Source organism: Aptenodytes patagonicus, chromosome 27 (assembly GCF_965638725.1).
Source record: "Aptenodytes patagonicus chromosome 27, bAptPat1.pri.cur, whole genome shotgun sequence".
NCBI classification, from domain to species: Eukaryota; Metazoa; Chordata; class Aves; order Sphenisciformes; family Spheniscidae; genus Aptenodytes; species Aptenodytes patagonicus.
This window is the reverse complement of record NC_134975.1, coordinates 2,881,741-2,899,434: the sequence shown is the minus strand read 5'-3', so window position 1 is coordinate 2,899,434 and position 17,694 is coordinate 2,881,741. Positions and strand designations below refer to the sequence as shown.

Below are 17,694 nucleotides of genomic sequence, written 5' to 3'. Positions count from 1 at the left end.
CTGGGGAGGAGGACGACTACTGATTTACACCAGGGATCAGAGCCCCCACAGAGGAGAAAACCCAGAGCAAAGGCTGGAACATGTTGCAGACACAAACAGACCCCACAGAGCAAAGGCTTTCGCTCCCAGCCCAGCAGTCAAATGGCAGAACGACACAGGAGCAAGGGGGAAGTTGCCACAGCTGGGTGGGACAGGGACGGCAGGGGTCCAGAAGGGACGGGGAGGCGCAGAGCAGAGATGGGTGTCCTGGTCCTACCTGGCATCGATCCAGAGGATGCGCTTCTCCAGGTAGTCAACAGTAAGCCCGTTGGGCCAGCCCCCCGAGCCCGTCTCCTTGTGGATGGTGCGCCGGCCTGCGCCACTCATGGAGGCTGCCTCGATGCGGGGCAGGCTGGCGTCCCAGTCTGTCCAGAAGAGGATTCTGCGAGGGACAGTGCGTGGGGACGGTCAGCACAGACACACAAAGCTCTGCCTCCCAAATCGGCAGTGGGGTGTGTGCCCAAACAGGAGCCCATGGCCTGGTCCCCCCATAAGATCCCAAGGGTGCCACCATGTCCTGGTGACCGATGTCCCCTCCTGCCTTACCCATAGCGGGGGTCCAGGGCAATGGCGCGGGGATGCTCGATGTCCCCAGCCAGCAGCGTGGTTCGCATGGTGCCATCCAGCTTGGCCACCTCGATCTGGTCCAGGTTGCTCTCCACCCAGTAGATATTGCCAGCGATCCAGTCCACGGCCAGCCCCTCGGGGGTGGCCAGCCCGTACTGTATCACCACCTCGAAGCTGGTCAGAGCTGCGGGGCACAATGCCGGGAGGGCTCAGGCTGGTGCCTTGTCTCCGGTCCATCCGCCACCATTGCACCCCAGTCCTGAACAGCTCCACCCAGCTTGACTGGGGTCGATGGTGGGGGGACGTTTCTTCACCAAACGGGGCCTGAACCCCAAAGGGCTCAGCCCCACATCTGTGGTCCTGGTGCTGGGCTCTCGCTGCCCCCCTGCAGGTGCCCCCTCCCGCAGGTGCCCCCTCCCGCGGGTGCCCCCTCCCGCGGCTCTGCAGCACTGATGGGGAAGGGGCCTGGCTTTGTGCTCCCAGCTGCTGGGCTGCAATTACCATTAGAGAAGTGCTGGGAATGCTAATTAACTCCTGCATAATGAGCAACTTTGGAGAGCAGAATAGGATTGCTACAGGGGCTGGGCTCCAGCGGCTGCACCATTGCGGGGTGCCAAGGAGTCATTGCTGGCACCCTATCCCAGAACCGCATCCCTGCTTTCCCACCCATCTGGCCCCCGCCAGCTTGCTCCAGGGCTACACACCCCCATTCTCAAGCAGCTTTCCCCTGTAGATTTTGTCCTCCACCACGTCGGTCCAGTACAGCGAGCTCTGGTTGAGGTGGAAGTCCAAAGCAATGGTGTTGCGCAGCCCGGGGACCAGGACACTGTAGTCACCCCGGTGCAGGTCAATGCGGCGGATCTCATGGCGGTTGGAGAATATGATGAATGGCTTGAAGGGGTCTGGGGAAAGCAGGGCAGGGTCAGAAGGGGGGCATGGACAAAGCAGGGGGAAGGTGTCCCTGGCTCCTGGCCCCAGCCCCAGCTATGGGACCACCCACACCCCTGCACTGTAAAGGGCTGCTTGTGCCAGGTGGGGACAGCGAGGGGTCCACTGTCGGCAGGCAGATCCCCCCAGGACCTGGCCATGCCCGTCAGCACGGTCCTCATCTCCGCTACTGCTGCCTCCAAGAGCGGGGGGAGGACAACCCCCACCACAGGCAGCTGGGGCGATACTGCCAGCCCTTGCAGCCCACCCGCACACACCCAGGCTGCGGCAGCTCTCGCCGTCGGGCTCCAGCATCCAGCCCTCATAGCAGGAGCACTTGACGTTGTACTTGTCCTGCTCGCACTTCTGGCTGCACTTGAGGTGCTTGGCACAGTAGCTCTGGATCTGGCAGGTCTTGTTGTCTGAGCCCAGCTCCATCCCCAGGGGACAGGAGCAGACGATGCCCTCACCGGGGGCCACGGTGCAGTTATGGCTGCAGCCACCATTGTTCAGGGAGCACTGGTCTGTGGAGAAAGGACGCACTCGTCAGGTCCTCATCCCGCTCCCGACCAGGGGAGACCCCATGTCCCAGCACCCAGCTCCGCACTCACCGCAAAGCTCGCCCTCATCGGAGCCATCCCCACAGTCGTCAGAGCCGTCGCAGAGCTTCTCGGGGGGGAGGCAGATGGAGGTGTTGTTGGCGCAGGTGTGGGAGGGAGGTTTGCACACCAGCGACTCGCAGTTCTCCTCGTCCGAGTTGTCCTCACAGTCACTGTCCCCATCACAGACCCAGGCCTTGCTGATGCAGCGGGCTGCCGAGGCAGGAGCAAGGAGGGGGCAGATCAGATGCAGAGGAAACGTTATTTCAGGTCCTTGGGGTCCTGGCTACCCCAGAGCTGGTGTCCCTCCACCGTCTCCCCTGTCCCCATCCCCACTGAGCCAAGGCGGGCCCCAGTCCCTTCCCCAGGTCAGAGGGGGCAGGGGGCAGTGGTTCCCCCCTCCCCTGCTCTCACCTGAGTCCTTGCAGCCAAACTTGACGTTGGGGTCGCAGACATGGGTGACCCCCTCGCAGTTCTTCTCATCACTGGAGTCCATGCAGTCTGTGTCGCCATCGCAGCGCCAGCGCATGGGGATGCAGAGCCCGTCCAGCCGGCACTGGAACTCGTCAGTGTGGCAACCCCCAGGTGGGCGCGTGGCTGGTGAGAGGGCATGTGCACCCAGTCACTGCCTTCACCCCAAGGAGCTGGGAACCCGGTGGGAACTGGGTGGGCTCAGGGGACGGGAGGAGGACCGGGCACTCAGCCTGGCAGAAAAAGGGCCGGGGGCACCCAGAGGTGCAGGACGGGGGGTATCTGGGCATCCAGGGTGGGCAGAGGAGGTTACAGGATTCCCTGCCTGGAAGGGGGGGCGCTCTGCTCGGGGGGGGGCTTGCGGCTCTCCAGGCAGGACAACAGCAGAGCTGATGCCCGGGAGGGTCCATCTGCCGTGCTCACCTCCTCCATCGCCCACTTGCTCCCTCCCAGGTCAGGACCTGGGTCCCCCCAGGGAGGACACCGAGCAGCAGCACAGGGGAAGCCCAGCCCCACTGTGACTTGGGGCTCACCCTGGTTGGTGCAGTTGGCGTGAGTCTCATCGCTGTAGTCCCCACAGTCGTTGTCCCCGTCGCAGGTCCAGTGCACGGGGATGCAGCGCCCACTGTTGCACTTGAACTGGTTGCTGGAGCAGGAGTGGCTGCAGCCCGCCTCGTCACTGTTGTCCCCGCAGTCGTTGTCTGGAGAGGGAAGGGGAGTGGGAAGGGGCTCAGAGAGCACCTGGCCAGCCGGCCAGGAGGGCTCGTGGAGGCACGGCAGGAGGAAGGCAGGCAGAGATCCCCCGCCAGAGGAGGCGGCCGGGGGAAGCGGGGAACAACAGGGATCAGACGGACCACGCCAGAAGACAGGACGTGGGGCAACAGGCAGCCCTTCGGCGCTGGCAGTGGGACCCCCACAGGAGAGGCCAGGCTGAATGGAGAGCCCCTGGTCCCCAGCCCTCCCACCCCCCAACACGCTCGCCAGGCACGGCCACAGCACCAGCAGTGCACAAAGGAAATGAAACACAGAAACTGCATAGATCAGCCATGTACCTGGGGAGGCTGGGAGGGTGCCCAGTGCCAAGGGGGCCGCTCCGCTCTGGAGGGGGAGCGGAGCTGGGGGGACAGTGCACTCCTTTACAGGGCACATCCATGGGGAGATGGGCTGGTAAAGCCAATTGGGGGGTGTCAGCTTGCCTGGAGGAAACCCCATCACCCGTTGATGGGCAGGGGGAGCTTCAGTCTGACAGTGCTGCGACACTGGCAATGCAGCCCCCTCTGCCTGCCCCGCTGGTGCTGGCACGGGGCACGGGGCTAGCCTGGCTTGCTGGAACCACCACAGGGCTCTGCTCCACTGCGGACACCCCACCTGAGTTTGGTAAAGGGCCTTTCCCTCCCCGTGCCTCTGTCTCCCCCCACACAGGGGAGCTCAAGACAGGCACGGGGACAATGGCACTGATGGCTGCCGCATAGCTTCACCAGCAGCGCAGCTCCTGCAGCTGCAGACCCCGACCTTTCCGGGCTCCCACCACAACAGGAGCTTCCCGAGCAACCCCACTTGGTGAGCCAGGAGGGACGGCTGCTTCGCTCCCGGGCACCCAGCATGTCCCTCCTGCTGCTGGAGTGCAGGGGGCATTGCCAGAGAGTGGGTGGCATTGCCAGAGAGCATGGGGGGCATTGCCAGTGTCTGGAGAAGCAGCCCACGGGGCTTGAAGGACTCTGGAGGGGGCAGGTTTGGGGCTTGTGTGGGGCCAGGTTGGGGGTCTGGTGCATGTTGATCTATGCACTAACCGGTAGGCTTTGGACAGTTCTTTTCGTCAGAGCCATCCCCACAATCTTTTTCTGAAACACAGAACCAACCAGACAGGAGAGTGGGCACAATGACAAACAAAACAGCACAACATGGCACACGCACAGAGAGCAGCACAAAAACATGCTGACGCTGGGACGCGAACATCGACATGGAGAGGGACACACAGAGGCTGCGCAGGCACACCAAGCGGCCTGGGAGGCAAGACCAGAAGCAGCGGAGGGTGCTGGGGGGAGCCTGGGGCAGCTGGGCTGGGAGCCCCTTGTCACTGCAGCTCCTGCCCCGTGGGTGCCTGGCGAGGCTCTCAGCTGTACGGAGGTGCTCCACACCAAGGCCATTGCTTTTGTGAGTGCCTGGCTGCCAGCACTGGTGGATCCCCAGGAAAAGAGACTGTCCCTTGGTGGGGATGGCTTAGAGGTGGGGCTGCCCCAGGAGGAAGAGGCCACTTGCTCCAGAAGACCCCAGGGAGAGACCTGCACCCGCAGCTCCCCGCTAACCCCCTGCACCGGCACGTGCACTCTGCAGCTCTGAATGTGTCTCGCCTGCTTTGAAGCCACTAATTAAACCTAACGATGCAGAGCTGCTAGAAAGACTGAAATAAACCTGTGGGGAAGGAAAGCAGCCTTGGGGCAAACCCTCTCTCCCAGGCCTGGCCCTGGAAACAGATCCGAGGCCAGACCTCAGCTCACCGGGAGACCTCTCCTGCCTTCCCTGGGGCTACAGGACCTGGCTCAGCCCCGCCAGCAGCATAGGCCACTCCACACTCATCTCAAGCACTGGGGCAGTTTTGGCCACCTTGCAAAGAAAGCCAAGGTCTGCTGAAACGATCCCTGCCAGGCTGTTCCTGGAACACACACTCTCCCAAGGGCAGCCAAGGAAAATGTGGGTCTCGGTGTTGCAGGATGCACTTACAGCTTCAGCTAATGCCTCCTCCCTTCAGGGCCGGGGCTCTGCTGTTTAGCACAAGGCTGAGAAGTGGCCCTTACAGGAACAGGGCCCCCTGCCAGGCTGGCATCCCTGTATCTGATCTCACTGTCCCCGGCTGCACCCCCCTTGGCAGCTGCGGGGCCATGATCCTTACCGTTGTCACACCGCCAGTTGATGTTTATGCAGCGCCCGTTGTTGCAGGTGAACTGTGTCAAGGGGAAGCAGGTTGGGTAGGCTGCAGAGGAGGCAGAGGCACGATCAGTGTGGGGGAGACACCCTGTGCCCCAATCCTCACACCTGGCCCCACTGGTGCCTCTGCCCCGTGGTGGGGTGAGGAGCAGCGCTCCCCCAAAGGGCCCTGTGCTCCCAGCGCTCCCCACCCCAGCTCACCGCACGAGGCAGACTCGTCGGAGCGGTCCCCGCAGTCATCATCCAGGTCACACGTCCAGGAGATGGGGATGCAGCGCCCACTGGCACAGGAGAACTGGTTGGGGGAGCAGGTCCGAGCTGACCCAGGGAGAGACAGACAGAGCTTTAGTAGCTGGTGGTGCCTTGCTTTGCTGGGGGAAAGGCGGGGAACAAACCCCCCGGGGCTCCTGTGAGGCACAGGCGCAGAAGCCAAACTGGCTGCAAGGTGGGCAGCAGGGACGCATGAGGCCCTGAAACCTCGGCCTCAGCCCTGCAGCACACAGGGAACAGCAAAGGCTGCAGCTCAGCACAGCAGTGCGAGCTCTCCCTCTGTTCCCTGATGACGAAGCAGGCTCCTTACCCGAGCAGGTGGAGTTGGACTCATCCTCGTTGTTCCCGCAGTCGTTGTCCCCATCGCAGAGCCAGCGGTTGGGGATGCAGCGATTGTTCTTGCACTTGAAACGGTCCGAGGGGCAGGTGTGCTGGTCTGCAGGGGAGACACACACTCAGGACCTGCCCTTCTCCATCCCACCCCCATTCCTCCTCCACATCTGATGGAGAGAAAAACTGAGAGAGAAAAGGGCAGGGAGCCTCAGACAAACTGGGGATCCAGGATCCTAATCACCACTTCCCCCCTCAACCGCTCAAGCCCACTCCCCTCCTAGAGCTGGGGAAGGGATGCAGGGGTCCTGGCTGCCTGACCCCATCCCAGCCACTGGCCCCACATCTGGGGGAAGCTTAGCCTGAATCCTGCTGCCCCAAGAGTGTGTAAACCACTATCCTGCTGTGCAGGAGGTGGCTACGCACGGCAGAGCTCGGGGGCTTCATCACTGTTGTCCAGGCAGTCGTTGTCCCCATCACATTTCCAGCGTTCCTGGATGCAGCGGTTGTTCTTGCAGGCGAACTCCCCGGGCTGGCACTGCGGAGGGGGGATGTAGGACGGGTTGGCTGGCAAGGGAAAAGCAAAGGGAGGGGATTATTTTAACCAAGTGACCAAGTGCAGGACAGCAGCGAGGACAGTCCTGTGTCCCCAGGGTGGCAGGATGTCTACACAACTGCCCAGCAGCGCTGAGAGAGTACACAGACACTTGTGCCCACGTGCACCAGCTCCTGAGCACAAAATGAGAAGGTGCAGCCCATGATCGAGGCGGAGAGACCCTGGCTCAGCCTGCATGCATGGGCTGCACCAGCAGAGCTTCACCCCTCTCATTTAAGCTGGCAAAGCACAGTACTGCCCAGGTTCCCAACCCTGAACCTGGCTCTCCCCCATGCTGGCAGCAGAGCGAACCTGCCCCGACTCTGTGGGCAGCGTCAGACACGGCTGCATGGCTTCAGTGCAGCGATCCCCACCAAGGATTTCCACCCACTTTCCTGGGCAGGCGGTTGTCCTGCTGCCATTGTGCAAGAGGAGGAACCGGAGCCGGTAACATGACTCGTCTGCAAGCTCCCATGGGTGCCTCCCACCTCCCCAAGCCCCAGGCCAGCCCCCCACCACGAGGCACGACTGCTGATGTGCCAAAGCGCAGCCACAGACCCCATGCCCCCGCCCATCCCTTAGGGAAAGGAGGTCCCCGCCAGGGGCCAGGCCCCAAGGCAGCCTACCCTGGCAGGTGACAGAGTCCGATCCCAGGATCTGGTCCTCGGCACAGGCACACTGACGGCCCCGGGGGGTGGCCAGGCACAAGCTGCTGCAGCCGCCATTGTTTACGCGGCACTTGTTGGAGCCCACTGCAGAGGCAAGGCAGGGGTGAGGAGAAGGGGACTTCAGCGCTCAGGGAACCCTGCTGACCCATGGGGGGCTGCTGTGTGCCCCCAGCCCCCTGAACTCCCTCAACAGGCTCCACAGTTGGAACCCAGCTGGAGACCCCAGTTTATCAGGCCATGCAAGGCACTGGTGATCCCTCACCAGCTGGAAATCCCAGTTTATCAGTCCATGCAAGGCAGTGGGGACTCCTCAGAGGACACAAAGCCTGGCTGAACTAGCCAGGAAGCCAAGAGGGGGAGGGGGAGAAAGAGAGGAAAGGCTGGAAGGGCAGAGGATGAGTGATAGCAGGGTTTACAGAAAGTCAGGATGCATGGGGATGGACAGAGAGGCAGGGATATGGTCAAAAGGAAGCAAAAAGAGGTGGGGGGCTGCTTAGGCAGGGCACTTCCTCAGCCCCCAAGTCCCCAGTCCCATCCCTCTTCCAGTGCCCCCGTTCCCTCGTGCGTGGCAGGTCCCTGTGGTGCCAGAGGTGGCCCCAGCACCTTGCTGCTGCTGCGCGTCATACATCCGGATCTCGAAGATGGGTGGGCGCTCGTTCCGGAGCAGGCTCACCACCTTGGAGGCCTGGTCCAGCCGATAGATGCTCCCGCTGCGGTACTCAGTCCAAAAGAGGAAGCTGCTGTAGTGGCACAGCCCAAAGGCGTGATTCAGCTCAGGTCCTTCGTACACGATCTGCGAGTGCAGGGAGGCAGAGAGGCTTGTCATTAGCTGGGATGGGTGCCCAGGGAAACCCCGCATGGCGGGACAGGGCAAGGGACAGAGGAAAGGGAGAGGAGGGGACAGGCAGCAGGGGAGCGTGGCTGAATGTGGCCAGCCACCCACTGAGCAGACCCGCAGCAGACGCAGACAGCCAAGGCAATGGTTTGGCTGTCCATGACCCCAACTCAGGCGCGATCAGTGTCTGAGCGCCGGTGGGGCCTCCACTTGCCTTCCGCTCGGTGCCATTGAGGTAGACCATCTCGATGCGGTCATAGAAAGCATCCACCCAGTAGAGGATCTTGGCTGGGATGTCCAGGCTCAGCCCGTTGGGCCACAGGACAGTCTTGGAGGTGATGAAGATGTTGCGGTTGGAACCGTCCATCCAGGCCCTCTCGATCTTGCCCCTCTTGCTGTCCTTGGGATCCTCCTCCCAGTCTGTCCAGTACATCCACCTGCCACAGACCCTAAGCTGTTACAGAGGCAGACGAGCTGGGCTCGGAGCCCAGCCCACTGCTGATCTGAAGAGCGACCAGCTCTGCCTCCACTGAACCAGGTGTGAACTCTCCGGCTGCTCGCAGAGCGGCTGACACAAAGCAGCAGGGAGGTCCTGCTGCCTTGTGCCTACAACCAGGCTCCAGCCCAATGCAATGGCCCGACGACCCTCCTGGCCGCGCCAGTGCCACCAAGCCCAGGCTGAAGCTGCCGCACAGCACAGAGCTGCTGCCGTCACCGCAGCTGGAGCTGCTGCCCCACCTAGCCCCGCTGTCATAGCTTGGGAGCCACCGTGAACGCTCGGAGACACAGCGGGGCACCCGCAAGCCATGCAGAGCTGGGAACCTAACCGCCAGCTCTGCCAGTCCTTGCTGCGGGCAGGAGTGGCCATGCCCTCCCATGAGCCAGCCCTGCCCACCCAGGCACCCGCACCCATTCAGGGGGTCCACCACGATTGCTCGGGGGTGGGTCATCTTCCCCTCGATCAGCGTCTTCCGTGTCTGGGCAGCCTTCTCCAGCCGAGCCACACTGATGGTCTTTTTGGGGCCATCATCAGTCCAGTACAGGTTGTTCCCCATCCAGTCCACAGCGATCCCTTCCACATTGTGGATACCTTTGGGGAAAAGCAGGAGTGGGTGCTCATCACCAGGGCTGCGCAGCAGCAGGAAGACAAGAAGTGGAAGCGACAGCCCTGTACCATTCACGGTGTGTTCAGCACCACCCAATCCCAACTCAAACAGATGGGGAACGACCTGCCCCAGTGCAGGCAGCTCCCTGAGGTACCACAGCCACAGGAAGCCTGGGCTGCAGAAAGCCAAATTCAGGAGCGTCCTTGGCTGGTTTGCCCCGAGGCAATGCAAACATACTCGGCTGGCAGCGTGGGGAAGGATCAGCCACTACGCTGAGCCCCAGGGACCCTGACTGATTGGGGTGGGCCAGCTTGGGCAGGAGGGGGACATCCAGGGACAGGCATCCCTCCCCTGCCTCTGTTGGGGCACGTGCTCTGTACCTGTCTCTCAATAGCAATCTACAGATAGCAGCTTCAAACCTTAGTTTTAAGGGTCAAAGATGCAAGGGAGAGGACAGAAGCGCTGCCATTATGCAAGGAAATGTGCTGATGGCCACTGCTGCCAGCTCCCAGGGGCTGACCGCACTGGGGAGGGACCAGGCAGGGCCCCTCGGCCACGCACCATCCTTCAGGATGGTCTCTCGCTCCGTGCCGTCAATCTTCTGGCGCCCGATGAGGTAGCTGGTGGTGTCAGCAAAGTAGATGAAACCGGTCTCAGCGTGGAAGTCCAGCGCTCGGGGGTTCATGAGATTCTCAATAGGGATCATGTGTTCATCCGGCACCTTGGCTCCCATGTCCATCCCACGGATGATGCCCGGACGCCCCTTCCCGTACACCAGGAACAGCTCGTGCTCAGGCTCTGCAAAGACAGGGAGAACCGTCACCACCAGACAGGCCAGGGTGGCACTGGGGGTGGGCAGCCCGATGCACGTGGCATCGGGGCTTTCGCAGGGTTGCAGCTATGACACAGAGACCAGGAGGAGGCAGCAACCTACCCCTGCACCCAGCAGGTCTGCAGGGACTGCAGAGCCCAGCAGGCAGCCCACAGCTTAGGCCGGGAAGGAAACGGGTGTTTGCAACAGGGAGGGAAGGAATTGAAAAGTTCTGCTTGCCCCTGGACCTGTGTGCTCCCAATCGTCTGGCACAAGTGCCTCTGCCCACCCCAGTCCCTCACAGAGAGGGGTGGCCGCCAGCCTCCGAACCCCTCTGCCACAGCTCTCTGGGGAGGGCCAGGACTCACTTTTGCAGGACTTCCCGTCGCTGCCCAGGCTGAACCCAGAGCGGCACCGGCAGGTTCGGGTCTTGTGGCTGTTCCCGAGGAGGCAGATATCCGAGCAGCCTCCCGGCTTGCCAAACTGATCTGGCTCGCAGGCATGGCTCCTTACTGCAACACAGAGCACAGGCTCCAGTGGCCGGAGGCAACCAGAGCAGCAGAGAGATGTCCTGCCCGGCTGCAGCTCCACGCCGGCCAGAAAGCACAGGCAGGCAGGGGACACTAGTCTGCAACTGCAGGGATGCGGAGACAGTCTCATGGGTGCTGCCGGCCTGACTGCAGCTCTCCAGGCTTTAGGGGGGCTCCTTCCCCCTGGAGCTCCCAGTCAATCAGCCAAGGGCTGAGCACCACACAGGACAGACAATGCAGAGGTGGGAAAGGACCTGCCCAAGATGCAGGATCACTGCAGAGCAGAAACCAGCATGGTGTGCCCCAGCACACCACCACAGCCACTGGGCCATGCTGCCTCCATCCTGCCATTCCATCCCTCACGGGTCACGGCGAGAGTGGGGCTGCCTGGCCGCTCTGCGGACAGCACTGGCAGGATGACCCCTGGCACAGGGAGAGCCAGCACCAGCCCAGAGAGCTCCTTTAATCACACTCCTTCACTGCTTGGAAATCTCCTGATTATTTTTATATTCTGGAAAATACCAAGCAGGCTGCAGATGCTAAGAGGATTTTAAACGAGTAAATTGATTAACTGCAGGAAGGTGCTGGGGCTGGAGCAGGCAGACAGGGATGGATGCGGGGAGGGGATGGTGCCTGCAGCTCTGAAGCCTTTCAACTCCCTTGAAATCCCTTGGTGCCCAGGAGCACACAGCCCTGGTCGACAGGCGAACATGCCAGCAGTGGGGACCGAGAGCGTGTGGAACCACAAAAGGGAGCCATTAATATTTCAAGATGCCGCATCTGCTCCAATGTCCCTGTGCTCTCCAGCGAGACACAATCGATCAACCACATGGTGCAGCTGCCTGGCCCGCAGGGACGGTTGCCACGTCTCTTGCAGGAGGAGACGGAGCGATAGCGGGGGCTGGGGGCACCCTAGGATGTGCGGCAGCCCAGCGAGAGGCCGGCCCACAGCTGCCTGGGGAGCAGGAATCCCACGCAAGCCCCTGGCCAAGGAGCGCTGGCAGCAGGATGGCAGCTCCAGGAGTCCCTGTGGACCACAGCTGGGCAGTTGGCCTCTCCATCCCTGTCCCTGGGCCGGCACATTTCGGGGCGGGGGGGGGTAGCTGGAGGTGTTTCGGCAGGGCCAGGCCTGGGCTGAGCACAGCTCCTCAGGGCCACAGGGTGCTACCGACAGAGGCTCCTGGGCAAGTGAACCTGTCCTGGGTATCTGGCCCCATTAGGAGGGTGAATTCAGAAGGTGCAGCCCGTCTCCATCACCACCCAGCCTTTGGGGTCCAAGAAGCTGCTTTTCCCAGGCCAGGGTCCCACCTGTGGGCTGGCGCCGTTGGTGGTAGATGTGCAGCGCTCCTCCCTTGTCCACCCGTGTCACCACCTGGTACTCGGTGCTGTTGAAGCGGTTGACACGGATGACACTGGTTTTCTGCTGGGCGTTGGCATTGTCAGAGTTGGTGGCGTAGAGATAGTTCTCAAAGACGGTTAGCCCGTAGAGGTGTTCAATCTGGAAGGCACCATGCAGGCGTCCACAAGGAATTTAGGAGGAGACATGAGGAGGCTCCGAGGTGTGCGAAGCCCCCGATCCCTGCCCCTGATCCCACCCTACAGCTCTCGCCCCTGCCTCATTTAGGGCATGAGATTGGGCTTGGCAGGCAGGTGCTGCAGGACCGGTTGGTGTTCAGCAGCTCGCGCCTTTTCTTTGCTGGACCAGCAAAGCCAAGCCTGTGGACCAGTGCCTCCAGCAGGCTAAGCTCAGACATGCCTCTAGCACACTCTGCCATAAGGCCCCCCCGAGTCGTGACCTCCCTCTGGCCCCACTCACCAGGATACCCTGGATGATGGTATGTCTATTCTTGCCTTCATAGTCCACCACCTCAATGTAGTCCAGGTAGGCGTCAGCCCAGTACACCAGCCGGTTCACCAAGTCCAAGGTGATGCCATGGGGGAAGACGATCTTGCTGTCCACCAGCTTGGTGCGGTTCTGTCCATCCATGTCGCAGCGCTCCACCTTGGGAATCTGCCCGTAGTCGGTGAAGAACACTTTGCTGCGTGAGAAGGGCAAACGTGGGAGCTCAGAGCCTGGATGTCACATTTGACCCAGAGAGAGGGAAGACGCAGACACACAAACGGTGCACGCTCATGCCTGCAGACAGGGGCTTGCCCCTGTGGGCACAGGGGTGGCTGGGGTCCATGACAGCAGCTCCCAGCCGGGGCCAGCCCAGGGGAGCTTCTCACTGCCTGTGTGGCCCAGCTGTGCCAAGGGCTGGCAGCACCTGCTTGCACCTGCTGCTAGGCGCAGCAGCAGGGGGAGCTCAGAGGAGCCGCAGCAACCTGGGCAGAGATGCTGAGACAGGCAGACAAAAGCTTGAACCCAGAGTTGCTGGTGTCACCGGGAAGAGGTCCAGGGCCCTCCACCAGCTGACACATTAAAACACAACCTGATGCATCTGCCTGTGTGCTGTGCACCTGAGAGCCGTCCTGCCTGCAGCAGCAGCTCCTGGCACAGCGCTTCCCAGACAAGGCACAGCCCAGAGCTGGGGCTCAGCACTACCGCCCTGAGCACCCGGGCCATACTGGCTCTCTGATGCAGAGCCCAAGAGACTTTAACTCAGTCACCCGTGGGGCTTGTCTGCACCTTCCCTGTTTGAGGACAGAGCCTCTCTCCAGGCTGCTATGCAATATTTATTTATAAAAAATACTTCGGATTTTCTGCTCAATAACATCGTCTCTCTTCATTCAGGCAAGGATAAAAGCACCCATCTGGAAAGCAGCAGGTGAGCAGGGAGATGTCCTCTTTACTGGTTTCACTGGGACCCTGCAGCACACACAGGTGAGCACCCTTGGACGGAGTGCACCATCAGGTTAGGCAGACTGCACTCGCATGCCAACAGACTTCCATGCCAGGCAGTGGGATTTCCCCTGCACGCATGCCCTGCAGCTGGACCACATTCACAGAAAGCACCCGGTGGGATCTCGCACACCACTCTGCTCTGCCCACCGTGGCCTCGACCATGCCAGCTGCTTGCTCCCGGGGTCCAGCAGCTGCCACGCACACTCCGAGCTGCTCCGATGATTCAGCATCCCAGCCTCCCCATGCAAAGGATTTTGCAAAAGGCAGCTGCCTGAGAGTTGCCATCTGACCGCAGCACCCCATATAAATAGGCACAAGGGGAGCTGCTCAATCCGTGCAAGTATCTGACTGTTTCAGTTCCTGAAAGCCAGTGCAAAGCTGTAACCACGCAGCCACAAGCTGGAAGCAGCAGCTTGTCCTGAGCCTGGCCAGGTCCATCCTGCAGGACCGAGCGCTGGCAAAGCCGCTGCCCAGGGCAGGTGGAGCGGGAAGCGCCCCTCCAGAAAGGGGCTTCTGGACACGCGCACACAGGTACAGGAGACCCCACCAGCCCCAGAGGGAAGGACCACACGCTTGCCAACTCTCACCAAGAACAGTTAATTAGAAGACCCAGGTTCAGATGCTGATGTTCCCCAGTGCTGCACCAGTCTGGCTCTGCGCCCACACCAGCTGAGCAGAGGCTCAGGCTGCTCTGACACACCCCTAAAGACCAAACCTTCATCTCCTCCAAAACTGACTAGTACCAGTGGGCTGCTTAAAATGCTGCTGCCACAACTACCCTACAGCACATGGCCCCAGTCTCAGCTGAGGGAGAGAAAACGCTGTGATTCACTCATTGCTAAAGCCCAGAGCGGCCCTCGCAGGCAGGTGAGTAGCTTCTCCAGCAGCATCCCTGCCACCCCACTTGACTGCAGCAGCTGGACCCTCCTGGCTTGCTCCACCTCCCCAAATCGACGGTGCAGGTCCAAGCAGCAATGCTGAGCTCTCCCACTCCCAAGCAGGACTCTTACCCCATAGCTGGGTCCAGCGCTATCCCCTTGGGGTTGTACAGCTCCAGGTCCAGCAGCGTGACACAGGTGACTCCATTCTTGTTGCAGACAAAGATCCTGTCATCGATGTCATCCACGAAGTAGAAGTTGCCTGTGAGCCAGTCAATAGCCATCTGCTCCACATCTAGGCCATAGGAGAGCAGGGGTGAGGAGAAGTTCGGCAGGGAGGAAGGGAGGGAGCCAGGAGCCCCATGCGTGCCTATGCACGGGGTCTCTGACCACTTCCCAGCCCCCCAAGCATCTCAAGCACAAATGTAGCTGAGGTGCAAGGCCATGTGAGCCACAAAGGAGCTGTGATCTGCACTGCACCAGGGACTTGGCTCTGGTCACCCCGCCTGGATGGACACAGCAACCCATCCTCTCCTCCCAAGGGAGACAGGACCTGCCACCCCCCAGGCAGCCCAGCTGCAAGGAGCAGCGCTGTTGGAACCATCATACACAGCCAGGAAAGCATCCCGTGGGAACACTGGCCCAAGCAGGGGGAAGGCTCTGCAAGGTGGGCACTGGAGGAGGGAGGAGGCAAAGCTGGTTCCTGGAGAGCCAAGTAGCTCAAAAGGGGAAGAGGCTCAAACTGCAGCATTGGGACAGCAAACATCTGCCAAGCCCGTGCTCACGGCAGCACAGGGAGGGACTGCAGCAGCCGGGGGCTGCAAGCAGAGTCCTGCTCAGGCGAGGCAGAGTGGGCAGTGCTAATCCCAAGCTGCAGGGACGCCCTGAGCCCTGAAGCAGCTGAGAGACAGCATCTGGCACGCAGCGTTTAAGTATTTAATTAAACCAGTGAAAGCCTGTTAAATCGGATAAACCCAATGCACCCGAATTCCTTCCTTGCAACCAGGTCAGTGCTCGGCGCTGTTCTGTGCCCCCCTCACCCGCCTGCCAGCCCCGGGCCAAAGACCAGGGTGAGGGGCTGCAGCTCCTGGAGGCTCTGGGAGACGCCAAGTGCTTTGGAGGCCTATCCTTTCAGTTAGTGCCCCCAAGACCCCACACCACCCCCACAGCAGCATCGCAGTGCTGGCACCACGGCTCGGCTTCACAACCGGCACAGGCAAGGCAAAGAAGGGATGGGACAGGAGCAGCAGTAGCCCCGCAGCCCGACCACCCCGAGGACATCGGGACCCAGACAGCCCCAGAGGAGCAGGGCCAGACACCACTGAATTATTAATCAGCGCAGAAGCTTGGGAGCGCAGAGGGAGGGAAAACATGAATCAAGCCAGGACATTTTGCAATGCCCCGCACTCCCCCTGCTTGCAGGATTCGGCCTGATGGTATCAAGCCCTTCTCTGCTGTAGCACCACGAAGCACTGCCTGGGTTTTGATGAGGCCCAACTAATGAGCACCCAGTGGTTTGGGGGTGCCCTGTCTGAGCACAAACCCGAACCTCAAGTCCCCGAGTTATCCAGAACAGCTCACTCGCTTGCATGCCTCCACTGAGCATTTCGTGTCAAGACCATGGCCCCAGGGATGTGGACATCCTGCTGGTGGCGATGGCCAGCTGGTGACCAACCACCCTCCCCTCTGGAAGGGTGAGGCTGCGGCACCCGCAGCCACCACCCAGCATGATGCATCTCGTAAAAACAAGTGGAAACAGCCAGAGCCAAAGAATTAGCATCAAACCAGCCAAGCCAAAGGCCCGCACAGAGCTCCTCCCATGCTGCCCAACGTGCCAGAGCCAGCAGTGAGGCCGGGGCAAAGTCCGGGGCTCCTGGTCCACCCAGGGCCCCCGCACCCTCTGACCTGGCTCCTGGGCACCCATATGCTGGCCGGCAATAGAGGTTTTCATGCTGAGTGAAAACCACCTAAAAAGGTGCACAGGGGGTGGCAGGGGGGCAGCGTGGGTCAGCCAAGGGCCATGCTCTGCCTCCGTGATGGGGCTGCCTGAGTCACACTGCCTGGACCAGCACCCTCTCTCCCTCCCCCCTGCACCCCCCAGCCCTGATTCACCCCTCTGACAAGTGGAGGGGGCGGCAGAGCCACACACATGTGCACAGCCCTGCTTGGGTAAGAAACACTTCAGCAAAGGGATGTGCAAGAATTCCCCAAAAAAGCAGGTCTTGGCTGGCGCCTGTGTGGCTGAGTCAGAGTCATAGGACTGGGGGAGCGATCCAAGCAGGGGCAGACTGGGAGTACCCGGCAGGATGGTGTGGAGGCCCTCACCCCCCATGCAGGGGCGTGGACCCCCCTGTCCGCAGGCTTTGGCTTTTCCTCTCTGCCTTCCTCCCGGAGGGGGCCCGGCCATCACCACCCCATCACCAGTGCTCGCCCGCACCTCAATCCTCCTTTCCCATCGCTCTTCCCTAAAGCCCCCAGCGTCATGAGGCCGCTGCCACCTCACCGGCCACATCCCGCTGAGCCGGAGCCGCATCCAGCCCATCCAACGGGGAGGAAGTTCATGAACACGGCACTCGAAGGCTAAACAGGAATCAGAAGGGAAAATGGCCAAAACAAGCTATAGGTTTCCAGCTGCTCGCTTCCTGGGGCCTGCAGCTTCCCTCATGCCATTTCTGCGACGGTCACCTCTCCCTGTCAGAGGAAAGGGTCCCGGTCCTCCCAGGGGTCACCCGGACGGGCCCCAGCTCCAAGCGGGGCAGCGCTGGGCCGGGGAGCCGGGGGTGACGCAAGCACTTGCTCTTCTCTCAGGCTGTATTTTTGCAGCTGGAAAACATTATCCTCCTCAAAGGCTTTTGTTTTTCAGCTTGCTCCTTCTCTCCCTGCTCACCATCCTCCCCCCTCCTTCGCAGGAATCAGTTTTTATTATTGTTATTATTATTATTATTATTATTTTCAGCTCGCTCTTTTAGCCCCAGCTAAACCTGGATTTCCTCTTGAACTTTCAGTGGAAGCTAATTTAGCAAATGTCTATTTTTAACCCCTCATGTTAGCCTGCAGAGAGCTCTACCCCCACTCATCACTTGGCTTTGGGAGAGGGGAGGAGTGAGGGATGCGGCCTCTCCCCCCCAGACGCTGCACACACTCCCAGCAGGAGAGCGGGTGCCCAGGGAAGGTGTGCCACTGCTACCCATGACTGGCAAGACTTATGCAAAGGCCCAGCTCAGGGGTACCAGTGGGGACCAGCCTGTCCCCGGGCACAGGAGGGTCCTGTGAACAATTTCCATGGAAGGAAGAAGCC

General features: G+C 61.2%; 1 protein-coding gene across 3 annotated transcripts in view; it reads right to left on the bottom strand.

Moving 5' to 3' along the window:
* Positions 1–17,694, bottom strand: part of LRP1 (LDL receptor related protein 1) — a 92,889-nt gene that overhangs the window by 34,320 nt on the left and 40,875 nt on the right. For all 3 annotated transcript variants that reach the window (XM_076360434.1, XM_076360435.1, XM_076360436.1), the window contains 20 exons: positions 14,529–14,691; positions 12,490–12,712; positions 11,982–12,171; positions 10,512–10,655; positions 9,894–10,130; positions 9,136–9,316; positions 8,441–8,663; positions 7,995–8,184; positions 7,350–7,475; positions 6,555–6,695; positions 6,109–6,234; positions 5,730–5,846; positions 5,494–5,574; positions 3,137–3,304; positions 2,547–2,729; positions 2,145–2,345; positions 1,812–2,057; positions 1,311–1,508; positions 586–790; positions 257–421 (listed from right to left, as the gene is read on the bottom strand). In XM_076360434.1, coding sequence (XP_076216549.1) covers positions 257–421; positions 586–790; positions 1,311–1,508; positions 1,812–2,057; positions 2,145–2,345; positions 2,547–2,729; positions 3,137–3,304; positions 5,494–5,574; positions 5,730–5,846; positions 6,109–6,234; positions 6,555–6,695; positions 7,350–7,475; positions 7,995–8,184; positions 8,441–8,663; positions 9,136–9,316; positions 9,894–10,130; positions 10,512–10,655; positions 11,982–12,171; positions 12,490–12,712; positions 14,529–14,691 — 3,508 coding nt within the window. The remainder of the gene's footprint in view (positions 1–256; positions 422–585; positions 791–1,310; positions 1,509–1,811; positions 2,058–2,144; positions 2,346–2,546; positions 2,730–3,136; positions 3,305–5,493; positions 5,575–5,729; positions 5,847–6,108; positions 6,235–6,554; positions 6,696–7,349; positions 7,476–7,994; positions 8,185–8,440; positions 8,664–9,135; positions 9,317–9,893; positions 10,131–10,511; positions 10,656–11,981; positions 12,172–12,489; positions 12,713–14,528; positions 14,692–17,694) is intronic.